General features: G+C 42.7%; 1 protein-coding gene across 2 annotated transcripts in view; it reads right to left on the bottom strand.

Moving 5' to 3' along the window:
• Positions 1 to 18311, bottom strand: part of LOC126272588 (meckelin) — a 221861-nt gene that overhangs the window by 107880 nt on the left and 95670 nt on the right. For both annotated transcript variants that reach the window (XM_049975514.1, XM_049975513.1), the window contains exon 8: positions 15965 to 16249. In XM_049975514.1, coding sequence (XP_049831471.1) covers positions 15965 to 16249 — 285 coding nt within the window. The remainder of the gene's footprint in view (positions 1 to 15964; positions 16250 to 18311) is intronic.

Below are 18311 nucleotides of genomic sequence, written 5' to 3'. Positions count from 1 at the left end.
ATAGATTTTTTTCAGTTGCTGTTTCAGGACTTACGCTGCGTCATATTGTCAGATACGATGAGTAAAAGAACCCCTAAGAATGTTATACTTTACAACACCGTCAAATTTTAGAAAGTCTGTAGAATAATCTGAACATTTGGTTACATGCCTTGTAGCTCCATTATCAACTTACCATGTTGCTGTATCTGCTTCACCTCGACAGGTCTCTTCACAGACAAACATCAGCACAGTAATAGCAGCTTCAGACTATCATTACTTCTGTTTGATGATGTAGGAAAAATTCTGGTAGAATGTAAATAATTTAGGAGTAACGGAGACCATTCACAACCACTGAATCATTGACAGCCACTCAGAAAAAGAATGAAGACCTGATAGCTTTTGGAATAGCCTTTTTTTTTAACTAGAGTACATGTACTCTCTCTCTCTCTCTCTCTCTCTCTCTCTCTCTCTCTCTCTCTCTCTCTCTCTCTCTCACACACACACACACACACACACACGCACACACATGCCTGTACACAGCACTGGCTGGTTGTACAATGCTAGTGCTGCATTTCGGCACGGGCACTAGGATCGCGTAGGTGTTGTGTCAGGTGGAACAGGTAGAGGGGTAGAGAGGTGGGAGGGAGGGATAGGGTTGGGAGTAAGGGGCTAGGGGATCAATGGGATGCAGTTGGTTTGCCAGCTAGGAATGTAGGAGGGAAGGATCGCAAGTGCATGGGTTAGTCATGTAATGCATGGGTTGTCTAGGCCGGAGGGGAGTATGCGCACTGAAGGTGACATGGAGATGTGAAATGGGAGGAGGAGGGTGGGGTACAGGGCAGCGGAAAGTTAAATCGTTGGGTGTAGGGTGTGGGGGAGCGAGTTAACTGTTATTGAGGCCTGGACAGTTACAGAAGCAAAGGATGTGTTGCAAGGATAATACCCTTCTGCATATATCAGAGGAATGGTGGTGGAGAGAAGAATCTGTATGGTATATGCTCAGTTTCATGTTTTGCAGCTGCCACCTCTTTCGCATCAAAAAGTACATTTCATACAGCCTGGCCACCCATGGAAGACATACTACTACAAGAATTCCCTTGCCCAGTATGCTGAAGGTCTTACAGAGGCTTTCACAGAAAGGCATAACCCCACAAACCTGGTCCACAAACAGATTCCCTTTGCCTTATCCTCACGTATCCCCCAAGCCTTCCACCACCCTCAAGAAACAGCTACAGAGAAATGCCTCTTTGTCACCCAATATCACTCTAGACTGGAAAAACTGAACCTTATTCTTCATCTGATATTTGATTATTTATCAACATGTCCTGAAATGTGGGACACCCTACCAAAGATTCTTCTCAACCCTCCTACAGGCGTGTTCATTCCCAACCCAACATCCACAACATCCTAGTCCTACGCCACTACCATTCCCAATCCCTAGCCACAGGGATTATATTCCTGTGGAAGACCAAGCTGCAAGACATGGCCATTCACTCACCTAGCACTTCCTACTCCAGTCCTGTTCACAGGCTTATCCTACCTCATCAGAGGTCAGGTCACCTGTGAAAAGCAGCCATGTCATATACCAACTCTGTAGCACAGTTTGTTATGTCAATATGACTACCAACCAGTTGGCCACCAGGGTGAATGGCCACTGCCAAGCTGTTGCCATGAACAAAGTTGACCACCCAGTGGCCCAACATGCAGTTGAGCATAACATGTTAAATTTCAATGGCTTCTTCACGGCTCAGGCCATCTGAATTTTTCCCTCCACCAGCACCTTCTCTGAATTACACTAATGGGAGTTATCCTTGCAACACATCCTTCACATTCATAATAGTTCTTGCCTCATCTCCGGTAATCCACTGTTCCACATCCACCACCCAACAGTTTACCCTTCATCCGTCCAGAATCCACTTCCCAATTCACGTCCACACCTCACTTTTAACATGCACCACTCTCTGCTGGCTTCAGCAACTGTGCATCACATGCATAGTCCACGTAGCTGCCACCCCTCCCTCCCTCTTTCCTAGCCAGAAAATCAGCTACCTACCTCTAAGCCACTAGCCAGACCACCTCCAGCACCTCCCATTGCCTCCTCTCTCTCTCTCCCTCTCTCTCTATCCACCCCATCTGACACAACTCCCAACACCACTTTAGTCCACTTGCCAAAATGCAACACTAGCTTTGTATGTCCAATTATCAGTATGTAAGAGCACAGGCAAGTGTACGCATGCTCATGTATGCATGTTTGTATGTTTTCTGTCTGTATTTGTACTCTAGCTTGAAAGAGGATTACTCCAAAAGCTAGGAAGCTTTCTTTCTTTTCATGTGTACCTATCAATGACTCAGTGCTCTGCTTTTTGGTGAGTGGTCTCCTTTACTACTAAAGTAATTACTTCTGTTTGGACTTTTTCTTGGTTTTCTATCACAAATCCAATTTTTGGTATCCAACTAAAGCAGAAAAATTCTGTACAAATTTTAAGCAACTGACCCTTGGATGTGGCAACAAATTGTTGCTTTAAGGTATCTTATGTTTCACTGTCTGTTTCCTTTCCTATTATCTTCCAACACACTTCATAACTAATTGCACTTGTTACCATTCATTTTGCATAAAAATCAAACTGTTCCTTGTACTTTTTGATCTGTATTTCTATAGCATCTTCTTCCAGTGGCTAGGGCTTCACTGATTTCTTGTAAATGAGATCCAACACATCTTCACTGTAATCTAGCAAGCCTCTTATTTTCCCTTTCCAGGTGCCAATCACCTTTTTCAATGTCTGTAAAAATTTATTGCAGTATTCAATATGTGTTGAAATGTTACTTTATGAATATAAAATCTTTTAACCTAAAACTCAGCTGTTGGTATTTCTAACCTCAAAACTGTAATCCATACTCAGCTGATGACACTTTAACCTCATCTTCTTACGGTGTTTGGGGCCATAAACTGTTAAATTCTATAGTTTGCAGATTAGCTTGTAGATTGCATATTAAATGCTTTGTACCGAAGTTTTATTCTTCATCTTACATTGTTCTCAAAACAGTTGAATAAAATGTGTGGAGATGCTTTCTTAGCCATGAGTACTAGCAACCTTGCTTGATAATTAAGTACAAAGACACTTATAATTGTGACAAACATTGCATCTAGTGGAAAAAAACAGCGACAGCTTTTCGAGTTGATTTACAAATTTATTCACAGTAACTATGTTTCATTATCTTTTCCCCTAACATTGGTTTCTGCTGATAATGGAGAATCTTTGGATCAATTTTCATACCAGTTACACCTGTAACATGTCATAGTATTTCTGTTATCTTGCACTGTTACAGTTATACTCTCATGCAACACTCAAGCACAAAAGCTGTAACAGCAATATAAAAGAAAGTGTAACAGGCAAAAAGAAAACAACATACTTCTGCCTCTCACAAGAGTTATACAAAAAGAACTTCAGAAAGTTAATACTGTAACAAGCAGCAACTGACTTTCGTATTTATAGGCATTTTGTTTTATGTCAGTTCTAGATATGAACATATAAACCGCAAACAATGCTGAGTTCATAACGAGCAGAACACAGGCGAATTGCCAATAATCCTTACCAGAATATCCAAGTGCCACAGTCAGTTGGTTTCCAAATTGCTGCTAGTTGGGATCTGGAAGAGCTCAAGCAGTGTAATATTCAAGAGTGGCCGCAGCTGCTCACCTAGCCTCGCACAGCTATTGACTGAGCCCATGAGACCCTGTGATCACAACTCTAGTGGCACCTGAGTAATGATAAATGTAATGCTTCTAACCCACTAACAATCTCGGCTGCAGTTGGGAATAGTAAGTCCCTATCCCCTGAAACTGGCACATAGGGTCAAAAATTTCCCTGTCTATGCTGGTACTGGCAGGAATGGGCATGTGGAGAGGTAGCATTCCCGTACAGCAAATCAAGACCCATAGGCTCAAGCCCAACCAAGTCAGGAGGCCCAGTTAAGGACTGCAGAGTTGTTGAAGACAGCAGCCCACCTGTGGCAGTAGACTACTCCAGTCCCACCAGGTGAGGAAAGGTTGGGACAGTGGGGGCAGTTCCATCTTCATGGATTCCCAAACCATGATCCCACACACTGGTGAGTAGGGCCAAATGTTGTACCTAGGTACAGGAGGCAAGGAGACAGGGCGAGAGAACCAGCTGGTAGCAACCTTGATGCCTAGTCTAGAGCTCAGAGGTGGAGGTAAGGATGGTTGGTGTGACACATCCTTGGATGATGTGTCAGCAAGGCCTTTCACACCGGGGTTTTGAATGTGCAGATGACCACTGAGCCTCCATGTTGCATGCAGGGTGAAAATGGGCAGTCAATGCTATTACAGCAGCACAAGGCCATGATCTGAGTCAATATAAACTGGGGCCGGTTATCTGATACTAGGGTGCAAGGTGCCCCCTCAATTATGAAAATCCTCTCCAGGGAACAGATAACAGTGGGATGGTAACAGACGGCATGCGTACCACATACAGGATGTCGAAGAGGGAATCCATCACCAGCAGCCACATAGCTCCAGGAAATGGTACAGAAAAATAGAAGTGGACCCTCTCTTAAGGGTGGTCAGAAAGGTGTGATGGTGAAACATGTGCTGGGGATGCATAATGGAAGGAGCAGGCAAGGTAGGAGCCACATGTGCATTCAATGCTGGTATCAATGGCAGGCCAGTAGATGCACCACTTGGCCAAAGTCTTCATCATCACTCAGTGTCACACGTGAAGGAGTGGGAGGATGTGGGACCTGAGCTGTCAGAGTCCTCCATGGCCAATATTGAGAGACCCTGCATAGCATCAACCTGATAGCAAAGTGCAAATTAATTGCAAATTGCTGGGTCAGCCTGGTGGGAAATACACTGTGGCCACCCTTGCTGAACCATCAACAAAATCTTCCTCCGTACTCGGTCAGAGGACAATGTCGAGGATACCTCATGCACCGTCAGTGTTATTTCTTCCAGGGTTGTTTGCAGGTAACGATCCAGGAGAAAACAGTTTCCTGACAATCAAATTCTGTATTAGGGCCACGAGGGAGGCAGAACAGGGCATCTGTGCTGGTATGTTGGTTGGTGGGGTGAAACTGTATTTCATAGTGGTACCCACTTAAGAACGATGACCATCATTGCAGATGCTGTGCCATCTTGTCCAGGACCTTAGAAAAATGCCCGAACAAAGAAATCAAGGATTTGTGATCAGCCAACAGGTGGAATTTGCTGCCATACAAACACACACAAAATTTCTTGATCCCATAAATAATCACCAAAGACTCTGCCTCAATCTGGGAACAGATGATCTGTGAAGAATTTAATGTTTTAGAGCTGAAGGTATTTGGGCACTCAGAACTGCCTGGTAATTTGTGGGACAAAATCACTACAGTACTCTACTGGAACATGTCTGTTGCCAGAACCTATGGCAGTCCTGATGTCTATGGCATAAGATATGGTGCCATCTCGAGATTGTTCTTAACGTGCTGAAAAGCCTGTTGACAGGTGTCTGACCACACAAATCTGATGCCCTGACACCCTTAGCTGACTGAGAGTGTGTTCAATCAGTGCCACTTGTGGAATTAACTTAGCACAGAATGTAATTTTACCTATAAATGATTGTAAATGTTCAATGTTACTAAAGGCCAGCACGTTTATGTAATGTCGAGATGGTCGCACATGGCTGTGATATCTTTGTGACTATGAATGTGCCCCAGGTATCTGATTTAGAGGGCAAAGAAAACTCTACTTTTACGGTTGACAGCATAAACCATTTTCTGGAGCCATTTAAAAAGATATAAAAGATTCTTGTGATGCTTCGAATGTGTAGATCCTTAATGATAATATCATCCAAAGAATTAACACAGCACAGAATAACTTGAATCAGTTGTTATGAATACTTTTCGAAAATGACAGGTGCACTTACAATCTGAAACGACAAGTGATTCTACCTGTGTAAGTCTAGTGGCAAATATTTAAAGCTAGTGCCTAATGTGAGGTGTCATCAAGCAGGAGGTTTTCTTTTCTTTTCTTTTCTTTTCTTTTCTCCTACATCAGCACATGAAATTAGAACAGAAAAGTAATAATAGATAAAATAAAATGTTTACAAATTCTAAAAAGATGAGAAGCTATAAGTTTTAAAAACACAGTCAACAATGTTAACACAGAGATTGTTAACTTTTCAAGGAACTCCTCGACAGAATAGGAGTAGTGACCCATGAGGAAACTCTTCAATCTGGACTTGAAAGCACACACATTACTGCTAAGAGTTTTGAATTTTTGTGGCAGCTTATTGAAAATGGATTCAGCAGAATACTAGGCACCTTTCTGCATGAGTGTCAAGGTGGTGCGGTGTATATCTAGACTGGACTTCTGCTAATTCCTGTGAACAAGCTGGTACTGTTAACAGGAAAATTAAAGAATATATACATTGAGAAGCCAACATCAGAATAACCAGATTAGTGAACAGGGATTTACAAGAGATTGGAAGTAACCATCCTTTAAATCTGTCTTCGAATAACAGTGGCCCCCACCTTGTGTGGTCAGGAACTCATCTGAGAAAAGCGATGGATATAGACTGGTGGGACACTGGGAATTAACATAGGCTTTAAAATCACCACAAACACATAAAGACCCAGCTGATCATTTAATGACCACCGTGGGCATCAGACATTGACTGGTGGAAATCAGGGAAATAATGACTTGGCACCACCTGAGCAGCCTTATGAACTGCAAATGGAAGCAGGCGAACTCGGAAAAATCTAGGCACTGTAGAAAGCTTCAGAGAAATTTGAGCTGTGTAGTTACAAGCACACCTGAATTCCTTACACATAGTGCATATGGCATCAAGATCAGAAAAAGCGACTGTGTCTGACACTAAATTGAATTGATGCCCTACTTTGCATCCAAGATGCAAATGTTAGTAGCTATGGGAAAGCACGCAACTAAGAAAGTTAGTATGTGTTCATTGTTTTTGTACTTATCTACCAGCAACAATTCTCCAAGGAGAGGAATGTACCTGTGGCAGTAAGACAGAATCCGAAGCCAGCCTCATCACAGCAGAGGCAAACTGATCGGCTCAGACACATACATGCGGATTAAAGACAGTGCCAGTTTCCAGCCGGTACTCCATAGACAGCTCAAACAATGTCAGCTCCAAAGTAGCCTTTCACAGTGGCATGGAAATTGCCTGCTCTGCAGCCTACAATTGTGTGGACCTCAGTATTGTCATGTTCAGGATGAACACGGAGATAGCGTGTCACTTGTTCACACATAACAGTGACGTGACTATACTTGCCACAGGCCCAGCAGTCTGCTGCAGGATGAGAAGAACTAGAGTTTTTTCAACATGCAGGTCATTTGTCAAAACACTGAGGAAGGGGGATGTTTTTGACTTTCCTGATCAACATTAAAAAAGGTCATCCAGTGCTGAGAACAGAATGATTGACATTCTTACATCCCTCGCAAGACTCCAACACTTCAGACATCTGTGATCTCAGGGGAGGCTTAAAGGCAGAATTAGAGGATGATGAGTCAGAATCATCAGTTAACCACTCCTTGCGATGGTGGCTAACAACTTCAGAAATGGGAATTTCATTTGTAAAAAAATGCTGAGCTTCTGAAGCAACCACAGAGTATTTAATATTTTTAAGCCCTCCACCAAGGTTAGAATTGGATTTGGCCACAGCTTTAGTTGTGACCCCCCTTTCAGGTGCAAAACACAGAGTCACATATTAAATCAATGATTCCATAAATGAAACTTTATAGTTCTGGCACATGAAACTGCATTTGGGTGTCAGATCTTCAAAGTCAGCAGCCCATGCTGCATGCAACTGTCTATGTTGTTTATGACACTGAGTAAATTGGAGCCTACCTCCAAAAAGGTATGTCTGCTGACCAGAGTACTTAGTTAACAAAGCACATAGATCACTGAAAGACAATTCACTAGAGTTCGAGACTGACTGCAATTTCTGCACCATTTCATATAAACAACTGCTAAAAGAAAAAACATTCAGTCAAAAATGGTGGGACAGACTTGTGAGCTTTCCAGAGACTTACTGAAGGCAGTGATTGAGGGAGTATAGCTGCTGTGGTATCGATAGTTACGAAGCCACGGCGTAGGTGGAAGTTCTTAGGTTAGCACTACAATACCGACACCGACGACAGCGCCCTCTAGCTGTCACTGTGCAGATCTATGAGCTCCGCTCCAGATTCAGCCCAGTTGATGCCAAGCAGATGATCTGGCAACATTGTTTCTATTTCATAGTGGGCAAACCACTACTTGTAACTTTGTAACTGGATGTACGGCTTCGCACCTACATGCTCACCTCAGTGCAAAGTTATGTATTCAACTTCTTGCTAAAGTAAAGGTGATTTTAATTCAAACTAGTACCAAGAGTTCTACCCCACCTTCTCTTCCTAGTTTCCTACATTCAGCCTACCCTTCAGTTCTCAGGAGCAGACACACACACCGCCTTCCAGGTGGGATACGAAAGACGGCTATAAGGATCATTTTTTTTCCTCTTACCTATATTTTTTGCTCAGTACTGCTTTAGCTTTTTTGTGACATTCTCATGTGACTGAGTGACTGTATCTAAGTGCTCCCACCTTTCGCTATAAGACTTTCATTTGTGTAAACCATGGCTTCGCCACAGGAACAAGTTTCGCTGTCCGATCTTGTACGTTTTCAGGCTCAGCAAATGACGCAGCTGCTTGCTGCCATAAATGGACTGGTCACAATACAAACTGCAGCTACTATGGCACCTCTGATGCCACCACCTGTAACGACGCTGTCGCCGACAGCACCGTCATTTTGTCCCTTCAACCCTGATGAAAGCTGGCCAGAATACATCACCCAGCTCAAGGAACACTTCGCAGCATACAACATACCAGATATAGAGCGGCTTGCCTTTTTCATTGCCAATGCGGGTGTTGTGTTATACCATGTACTCATCAAGTTGTTTCCCACCACCCGCCCAGAAACTGAATCTTATGACGAAGTGATTGATGCTTTTAACTCCCACTTCCGTGACAGTGTAAATGTGGTAGCTGCACACGACAAATTCTTTCGTCTCCGGCGTGGCCCTACTCAGTCGAATAAATCTTGGTTAGTGGACCTTCAGGGACTAACTTCTGATTGTGACTTTAATTGCTCGTGTGGACACTCATATGCGGATATAATGATTGGAGATGCTATTGCACAGAATGTGGTGGATCACCGCATCCGCGAGCAAATCCTAAAATTTAAAAACCCGTCTTTGCAGGAAGTAGTGGACTTGCTGGACAGACAAGATACATTAGGCATGGCTACTTCAGCGTTCAACGTGACCCCAGGTGTGTGTACTGTTAGCACGGCACAACAAGAGCCCTCCCACCCGGCCCCAGCATGGCACGTGCCGCCGCACCACTCACGCGCAAGTAAATAAGTTTCAAACCAGGCACCCACTAAGAAACTGAAATAATGTTCAAACTGTTTTCGTGCCCACCCAAGGGACAGTTGCCCATCCCGTCAAGCACAGTGTTATTTCTGTAATAAGAAAGGACATGTGCAGGCTGTGTGCAGTAAGAGAAACTCTAATTCACAACCTGTCTCTCATTCGCGTGACTCGTGTGGGCGTCACCTCAACAGAAACTGCCATGATCATGATTCACATCAGCCTTTGGACGTTAATGCCATTTATTCAAAGCCTTCTGCTTCACATGCTTCTACAGCGCATCGTGTGAATCAAGTTTTGCCAGACACTTCCTCTAGCATTCAGCACAATGCGAGGAAACTTTTTGTGACTTTGTACATTTGTGGATGTTCTGTTCACATGCAGCTGGACACTGGTGCATCAGTTTCTTTACAGAACTTGCTTGGTTTGCCCTCACTTCATCGTTCACGTGTGTAGTTTACTAGCCACGTATAGTGCAATGACCTGTACAGTGTCTTTCCATGTGCTCTGCTCTAGTGATTCTATGAACATTTTTGGCATGGACGCATTTGAAATTTTTGGCCTCACAATTCAGGACAATGTACTTTACATCAACGCTAGTGACCATGCAGATAGCATTGCCGCACTGTGCAATGATTTTGCTGAACTCTTTTTCTGATGGCCTTGGTTGTGCCACAGACTTTGCAGTGCATGTTGTAGTTAAAGACAATGCCATGCCTATTTTCCAGTGCACATGCCCGGTAGCGCACACACTGCGTGACGCCACAGCTGCTGAACTTACGCATTTGCAAGACAGTGGTGTCATTAAACCTGTTTCTGCTTCGGCGTGGGCTTTGCCTACAGTGTGTGTGAAGAAACCAAACGGTTGTCTCTGTATTTGTGCTGACTTTAAGTCTACAGTAAATCCCCAGACAGTGGTAGTTACCATTCCCTTACCGCATCCTGAAGACATTTTTGATAAGTTGGTGTGTGAAAATTCGTTTCCACGATTGACTTGCGGGACTCGTACTTTCAGATTCTGCTCGATGAACAGTCACAGTGCTATTTTGTGATCACCACCGACCTTGGATTGTTCAAGTTTTGCCACGTTCCGTTCAGTTGTGCTTTGGCTGCTGCTATTTTTAAATCTTACTAGCAGCAGTTGTGTGCCACTGTCCCTGGTTGTTCCAACTATCTGGATAATATAGTCATATCAGGTCGCACCCCTGATAAACATTTGCAGAATTTACGTGCCTTATTTACTGTACTTTTGCAGGCAGTACTAAAGTGTAGCAGAGACAAGTGCAAATTTTTTCACACTGAGATTCAGTATTTAGGACATATGATTAAAGGACAGGGTATCCACCCCTCACCGTCACATCTCAGTGTGATTAGATACTTGCCAGCACCCCGGAACTTGAAAGAACTTCAGTCTGTGTTGGTCAAAATTACATATTATATTCGTTTTATACCAAATGCAGCACAGATTGCAGAGCCTTTTTAATCGCCTTTGGCGTAAGAACGTCCCTTTTGCCTGGTCTTTGGAATATGACACTGCTTTCCACAAGCTCAAATCTACTTTGTTGAGTGATTGCTGTTTGATTCCTTTCGGTCCCTCCAAACCAGTTGTTTTGGCTGTTGATGCATCTTCTCACAGCATTGGAGCAGTTATCTCGCACTGCATTAATTCTGTCGATCGCCTGATCGCTTTTGCGTCTAAGTTGCTCAATTCTGCCCAGCAAAACTATTCTCACATCGAGACAGAAGCTTTAGCTATTGTCTATGGAGTGACTGAGTTTCATGACTTTTTGTATGGTCACAAGTTCTATTTGGTCACCAACCATATGCCTTTGACGTCGTTGCTTCATCTGCCAAAGTCAGTTCCGGCCCGTACTGCACAAAAGTTGCAACGATGGTCTCTGTTTTTGTCTAACAACAATTATGAAATCTTGTTACGGCCTACAGCCCAGCATGGCAATGCTGATGCTTTGTCTCGTCTGCCTATCGGTCCTGACGAAGTGTTTAGTGTTTGATTCTTCCTAACTGTCCTGCATGTTTATTGATTCGCAAGATAGGGAATTAGCTGATGGTTTTCCAGTGGATTTTCGTTGCATTGCTGCTGCAACAGCCGCCAATGTTTCTTTGCAGATTCTTTTGCACTGTATTCATACTCAATGGCCTCCATATGCTATGCAGATTTGAGATCCTCTTGTACAGCGTTACTTCACGCAACGTCGCAACTTGCCTGTACACCATGGTGTTATCTTGTTACGAACTGACAATGATCAGTCTCGTGTGTTGGAACCTCGTTCGTTGCAGTCAGAAATACTCAGACTGCTGCACACCGCTCATTGGAGTATTGTGCAAACGAAGCAGTTAGCACGTGGTCACTGCACTTGGGTAGGCATTGATAAACATATTGAGAATTTACTTGCTAACTGGCGCTCTTGTGCGGAGCATCAATCTGCTCCCCGCCAGCACTTCTTTCAGTGCCTGACTCCTACTGCACCTTGGCAGCACGTTCATATTGATTTTGTGGGTCCTTTCTGGGATACCCGCTCGTTGATAGTTATTGATGCATACAGCAATTTTCCTTTTGTTGTACCTATGTCTTTTGCCACATCTGCCAGTACTATTCGGACTTTGACATATATTTTTTGCATTGAGGACCTTCCTGAAGTTATTGTCTCTGACAATGGCTCCCAATTCGTGTACTCGGAGTTTGAAGCGTTCTGAGCTGCTAATGGCATTCATCATCTGCCCTCAGCCACATTCCACCCTCAGTCGAACGGCGAGGCTGAACGCTTTGTGCATATGTCTAAGTCGCAGATGGGCAAGTTGTGTGTTACGCACTCTCACGAGCGGGCACTCTGGACTTTCCTTGCTTCATATCGCTCCCAGCCATGCGGCACCCATTCCCCAGCGGAATTGCTACATGGCTGCGCCCATCTGTGGCTCCTGCAGATATTGCACCCCCCGCCGAGTGCTCCCCGTGCTTTGCCTCGTTCTGGCTCAGCGCTGCATGATTTGGTGTTCTATCGCATTTTCTCTGGCAGGCAGCACTGGGAGCAGCACTGAGGCTGCCGTCACACCGCCACCACCGTTGCCCATGGTGGTCGTTGCTCCGCCTCCTCATCCGAGCATACCCAGTGGCGGTGCGCGGCCAGGGCATGTTTTCCACGGAACGTTTTCCTTGCCCCTCGCGAGCAATTTGGGGTTGCGGGCGGACAGCGCGCCCCAGCAGTTCCACTGTCCGCCCCCTCAGCTGCGCCGCCCCTGGGTCTCTCCGCCCGCCGTCGGAAGCCAGACTCAATGACGGTGTGTCATTTCAGGGGGGGAGGGATTTGGTATCGATAGCTACAATGCTACGGCGTAGGTGCAAGTTCTTAGGTTACCACCACGATACCGACACCGACGACAGCGCCCTCTAGCCAGCGCTGTGCAGATCTATGAGCTCCGCTCCAGATTCAGCCCAGTTGATGCCAAGCAGACGATCTGGCAACATTGTTTCTATTTCATAGTGGGTGAACCACTACTTGTAACTTTGTAACTGGATGTGCAGCTTCGCACCTACGTGCTCACCTCAGTGCAAAGTTATGTATTTATCATCTTGCTAAAGTAAAGGTGATTTTAATTCACACTGCAGTACCGGGAGTTCTACCTCACCTGCTCCTCCTAGCTTCCTACATTCGGCGTACTCTTCAGTTTTCAGTAGCAGAGCCACGCGCTGCCTTCCAGGCAGGGCACAAAAGCTGTGACCACAAACTTGCAGGATTATTGCTGCTGTTGAGTCAAGAGCTGCAGAAGTGCAGCCTGCTGCAGTTTTTCTTGTAGCTGGAAACAAGAACTTTGGGTCCATAACACGTTGCCATAAACTCAATGGGGTAAGAACACATCACCACTTTCACATCTGCTCTGGATATGTATGGGTAAACTTTAAACGAAGCCAAGCTTGTCATGAGTGCAAAACAGAAGAAAAGCAAACATAATGATAACCAGAATATCAAGTTCACAGCAAGATTGGTTTCAATACAGCAGCTACACACGATTCTAAAGAGTTCATACATCATACTATTAAAGGCTGGCCCATGGCTACTCAAGTACCTCTGTGCTGCTAATGGCTGCACCCAAGTGACCCGGCGATCGTAACTCCAGTGGCACCTGATTAATGCTAACTGTAATGCCTTCAATCTGCTATTGATCTCATCCACTAGTGGGAATATTAAAGTCAGGCTTCTCAAAAATGACAAGAACAAGTGTGACAACATTTTATTGTTATTGGGTTTTTCATTATTCAGTGAACAGCACTGTAAAACTTGCAATCTTCTGGTGCAAGCACGGAACGTCATCAAAGACGGAATGTAACAACATGGAGGAGCTCTTGAGTGGCACACTTTCACATTCAAAATGAGTTAAATGTTATAAGCTATCAGAAAAAGTCCTTCTTCAGATGGGGAAAAACACATACACACGTTTATACATGCCCAACTCACTCACATGTGACCACCACTGTCTCTAGCTGCTAAATGTGACTGCAGAGAGCAGCAACCTCAGTTGTTGGGTAGTGAGGGTACAGAAAAGTATGTGGTGGTGCGAAGGTGGAATCATACAGTAAGGGATAAAATATCAAACAAATAAACAGGCATTAGACCATGACTTAATGATCATAAAACAAAAGTTCATAATTGTGATTATTTATAAATTCAACTCTCTCAACTCTCAGTTCTTATTTACTGATTCTCTAGTTGATTTATTTTGCTCTCGTTTAGCATTACCTAATAAACAGCTGTCAGTGAACTGACATTCAGAAACGTCTTCCTATGTTGTTAACTCCATTTCCGTTTTAATATGACTTGATTACGCATTTCTTCTCTGGCACACATAGGGATCTTTCCTTGGATATGAATTCAAATGGACCATTAGCCTCCCCACTTAAAATTGCACTCCTTACCTGGTTCCTCCTCTTCATTTTAAAACTTTATGGAAAGAAATGTATAGTTCTGGATCTGACGATATATTGTGTTTTTATAGTTATTTCTATGGGACATGGCACAATTTCCACTATGCTTAATAACTGCAGCAGTTAAACACTGAGGTGACAAAAGTCATGGGATACCACGCAATATGTGTTGGACCTCTTTTTCCCAAAGTAGTGCATCAACTCGATGCAGCATGGACTCAACAAGGCATTGGAAGTCCCCTGCAGAAATATTGAGCTATGCTGCCTCTATAGCTATTGGAGACTGCGAAAGTGTTGCTGGTGCAGGATTTTGTGAACAAATTGATGTATCGATTATGTCCAGTAAATGTTCAATTGGACTCGTGTCGGACAATCTAGGTGGCCAAATCATTCACTCAAATAGTCCAGAATGTTCTTCAAACCAATTGCAAACAACTATGGCCCAGTGATATGATGCAATATCATTGATAAAAATTCTTTCGTTATTTGGGAACCTGAAGTGGATGCATGGCTGCAAATAGTCTCCAAATAGCCAAACATAACATTTCCAATCAATGATAAATTCAGTGGAACCAGAGAACCCAGTCCACTCCATGTAAACACAACCCACAGCATTATGGAGCCACTAACAGCTCGGACAGTGCCTTGTTGTAACTTAGGTCCAAGCTTTGTGGTACATGTGCCATACATGATCCCTAACGTCAGCTCTTACCAACTGAAATTGGAACTCATCTGATCAGCTCATGGTTTTTACAGTCATCTAGGGTCCAACTGATATGGTCACAAGCACAGGAGAGGCACTGCACGCGATGTCGTGCTGATGACAAAGGCATTTGTGTTGGTCATCTGCTGCCACAGCCCATTAACGCCAAACTTTGGTGCTGTCCTAGCAGATACATTTGACATACGTCCCACATTTATTTCATGCAGGGTTGCTTCTCTGTTACCACTGACAACTCTACGCAAACACCTCTGATCTCTGTCATTAAGTGAAAGCTGCTGGCCACTGCACTATCCATGGTGAGAGGTAATGCCTGAAATTTGGTGTTCTCAGCATGCCCACAACACTGCGGATCTTGGAATACTGAATTCACTAATGATTTCCAAAATGGAATGCTGCGTGCATCTAGCTTCAACTACAATTCCACAAACAATGTCTGTTAAATTCCACCGTGTGGCCAAAATTACATTCGAAACCTTTACACGTGAATCACCTGAGTATAAACAACAGCTCCACCAGTGCACTGCCCTTCTATACCTTGTGTATGTGATACTGCCACCATCTGTATATGTGCATATTGCTACCCGTAACTGTTTTCACCTTAGTATAAGTACAAGTGCAAGAAACCTGTGCACAGCCATCCAGCACGCATTTTCATAGTGGGCACAAAACTTAACCCATCCAAAAATCAAGCAATCGTAGTCACTCACAAAGAGACTTATAACCATGCAATTTAGAGAATCTCTTCCATAGTCCCCCTAAATGGCCTCAGTGTTTCTACCATTGTTAACACTGAAGGAGGTTGGTTTTTTATTTCATTTTTTGGAGTTATACTAAATGTCAAACAATGGCTTTAACATTGTTATTAATGGTGTACATAATTACATTTCACATACCTTCAGCACCAGGGAACTGATCATATAATTTTTAATAAGATCTTCATGAGCTGGAGCTGGCAACAGAACTTGAATAACACTCTGTCCCTTGTAAAATACAAATGTATACACGCTAGCAGAAGCAGCAACTAAGAAAAACACATTTGCTAAATTCCCACAGGAAAAAAGAGCAAGCTGCACCAGAGAGAGGAGGTCAATACCCACACGTCCTGATCTGCGAGAATAACTCCAAGTCTCTATACCTGACCAAACTATGGCTAGTGCTGACAAAATACCAACTGCAACCTGGAATGACAAAACAAATCTAATATTAAATGAAGTACTTCAAATAACAATAATGAAAGAACAAACACAATACAATGCAACAGCTTATATACAAAACATATTGTCAAAGAAATTGATTCAGACACAGAATCATCTTTTCTGCTGGAAGCTATCTATGGTAATACAAATCCACAGTTTAGAAATAATCATTGACTGTATGCACTAAATGTTATGATCTTTCAAAAATTAACCTTTCCCATTAGCAGCCATTCTTCAGATTCTAATTAGTGTACTAGGTATTACCATTTTACAAATTAATTATTTTCAAGCAGTAATAGCTTTACACTTTGACGTTTTTGGCAAGAATACGCATTTTCTCACACATGAACATTACAATTCATGTTATATCTTAGTTTCATTGCAAAATGGACAAAAATCTAAGCTTGTCAAAACAAATCAAAGTGTACATTTACAGCTGTGATAATATTTAGTTACTAACCATCACATTTCTGATGCTGCAGGAATTTGTTTGTGCACTCAGTAACAGAACAAAGTACCACAATACAAAAGAAACAAAACTTTCTACATTACTATAGAACTTTTTCATACAACATACTAGAACACATATTTTTACAACCTCCAATTGTGCCTATATGTTATGACATGTTTCATCAATATCAATTTACTCAATGGCAGTGGATCAGGAGTTTATCACAGACATGTTATTTTTCTCTGTTGCAACTATAAAATGTGAAGGTCTCAAACAGTCTTACAAAAAATAATTGGCAGAACGTTCTGAGCACAAACAGACACAAACAGAGATGTATGTGGGCTCAAACGGACCCTATTCTGTAGGCAACTATTAAAAATTGAACATATTAGGTAAGTACACAAAACTGCAGCACCAGTCTCAAATTTTTTTGCATCAAGTTTCAGAGATGACTTTTACAGCAGAGTGCAAGAACATATCAGTGATAACTGCTCATATTCTGCCACTGAGTCAATCAATTTTGATTTTGTGGCAGAAGAAGGATATAGTTCAAGACTGAAAAATCGTTATTATCTAACAAATCTTGATACACAGTTCCTTAGTACTGTGAGAAAACTTGTTTCTTTCATGTCAAAGTAGTATACACATACTGGCCACAACATCTTGGTAGACGATTGTTACAGTGTCTGTATGGTTATGAGATACGTTTTTTCATATGGCTTATCAAGGCAATGACAGCACGGTACATGTGTATCTAGCTGCTGAAGCCAGAGCAGTGATAGCTTTGCAAAGCTTTTTCTGCCTTAATTTGTCTAACAAGCCTTCATCATGCATTGACATTACAGATGATGTATCATTACACCACTCTTGTCTCCTGCTAGCCTGTGCTTCCCACCTGTTGGTGTTGATGCCAAAGCCAAATCAATGAAAATTGGTATTTCACTTCTTGGGGATGAAAGTTTCTAAGGAAATATGTCCAAAAGATGCAAAAGGCATTATTAACAAAAACTTTGGACTCCAGCTACCAGAATCGCTTTTTTGTCAGAAATACATTCAGAAAACATTACACTTATATGGCTTTAATTAGTGTGAACTGCTTAGAAGGTGTCACAGTTTGCAAGCAACATAAAAATTCCATTAAATAATAATTAAAAAATCTATGCATGCCTACAGTCTACACAAGAGAAGCAGTGGATGCTAAGCTAGTTATATGATAAAAAAGTAAAGCAATCATAAAGCCGAAGATTGTTTTGAATGCCACAGTGCTTTATTAGACATGGTCTGGTTGGTGGTGGTATGCCATTGCCTTGCTCCAACTTTTGAACTGACTTACCCAGTCAGTTATAGGGTGCCTGCAGTATAATGTATAATGACGCAACTCAGTATTTTTCACATAAACAAATATTGCCAGAGGTGAAAGAAATGATAAGTTAAAGATAAAAATCTTAGGACTGAACAGGGACTGAAACCAAGACCTTTGGGTTTTAGTTTGTCACTTAGTGGTACATTAGTGGTGGTAAATATTTATTGTATAGTATCTACTGTGTTACTCATTGTACATATTCATTACATTTGTGGTATGACATCATTGTT

The sequence above is a fragment of the Schistocerca gregaria genome, chromosome 5, assembly GCF_023897955.1.
Source record: "Schistocerca gregaria isolate iqSchGreg1 chromosome 5, iqSchGreg1.2, whole genome shotgun sequence".
Lineage (NCBI taxonomy): Eukaryota > Metazoa > Arthropoda > Insecta > Orthoptera > Acrididae > Schistocerca > Schistocerca gregaria.
This window is presented reverse-complemented; position numbering and strand designations above follow the sequence as displayed.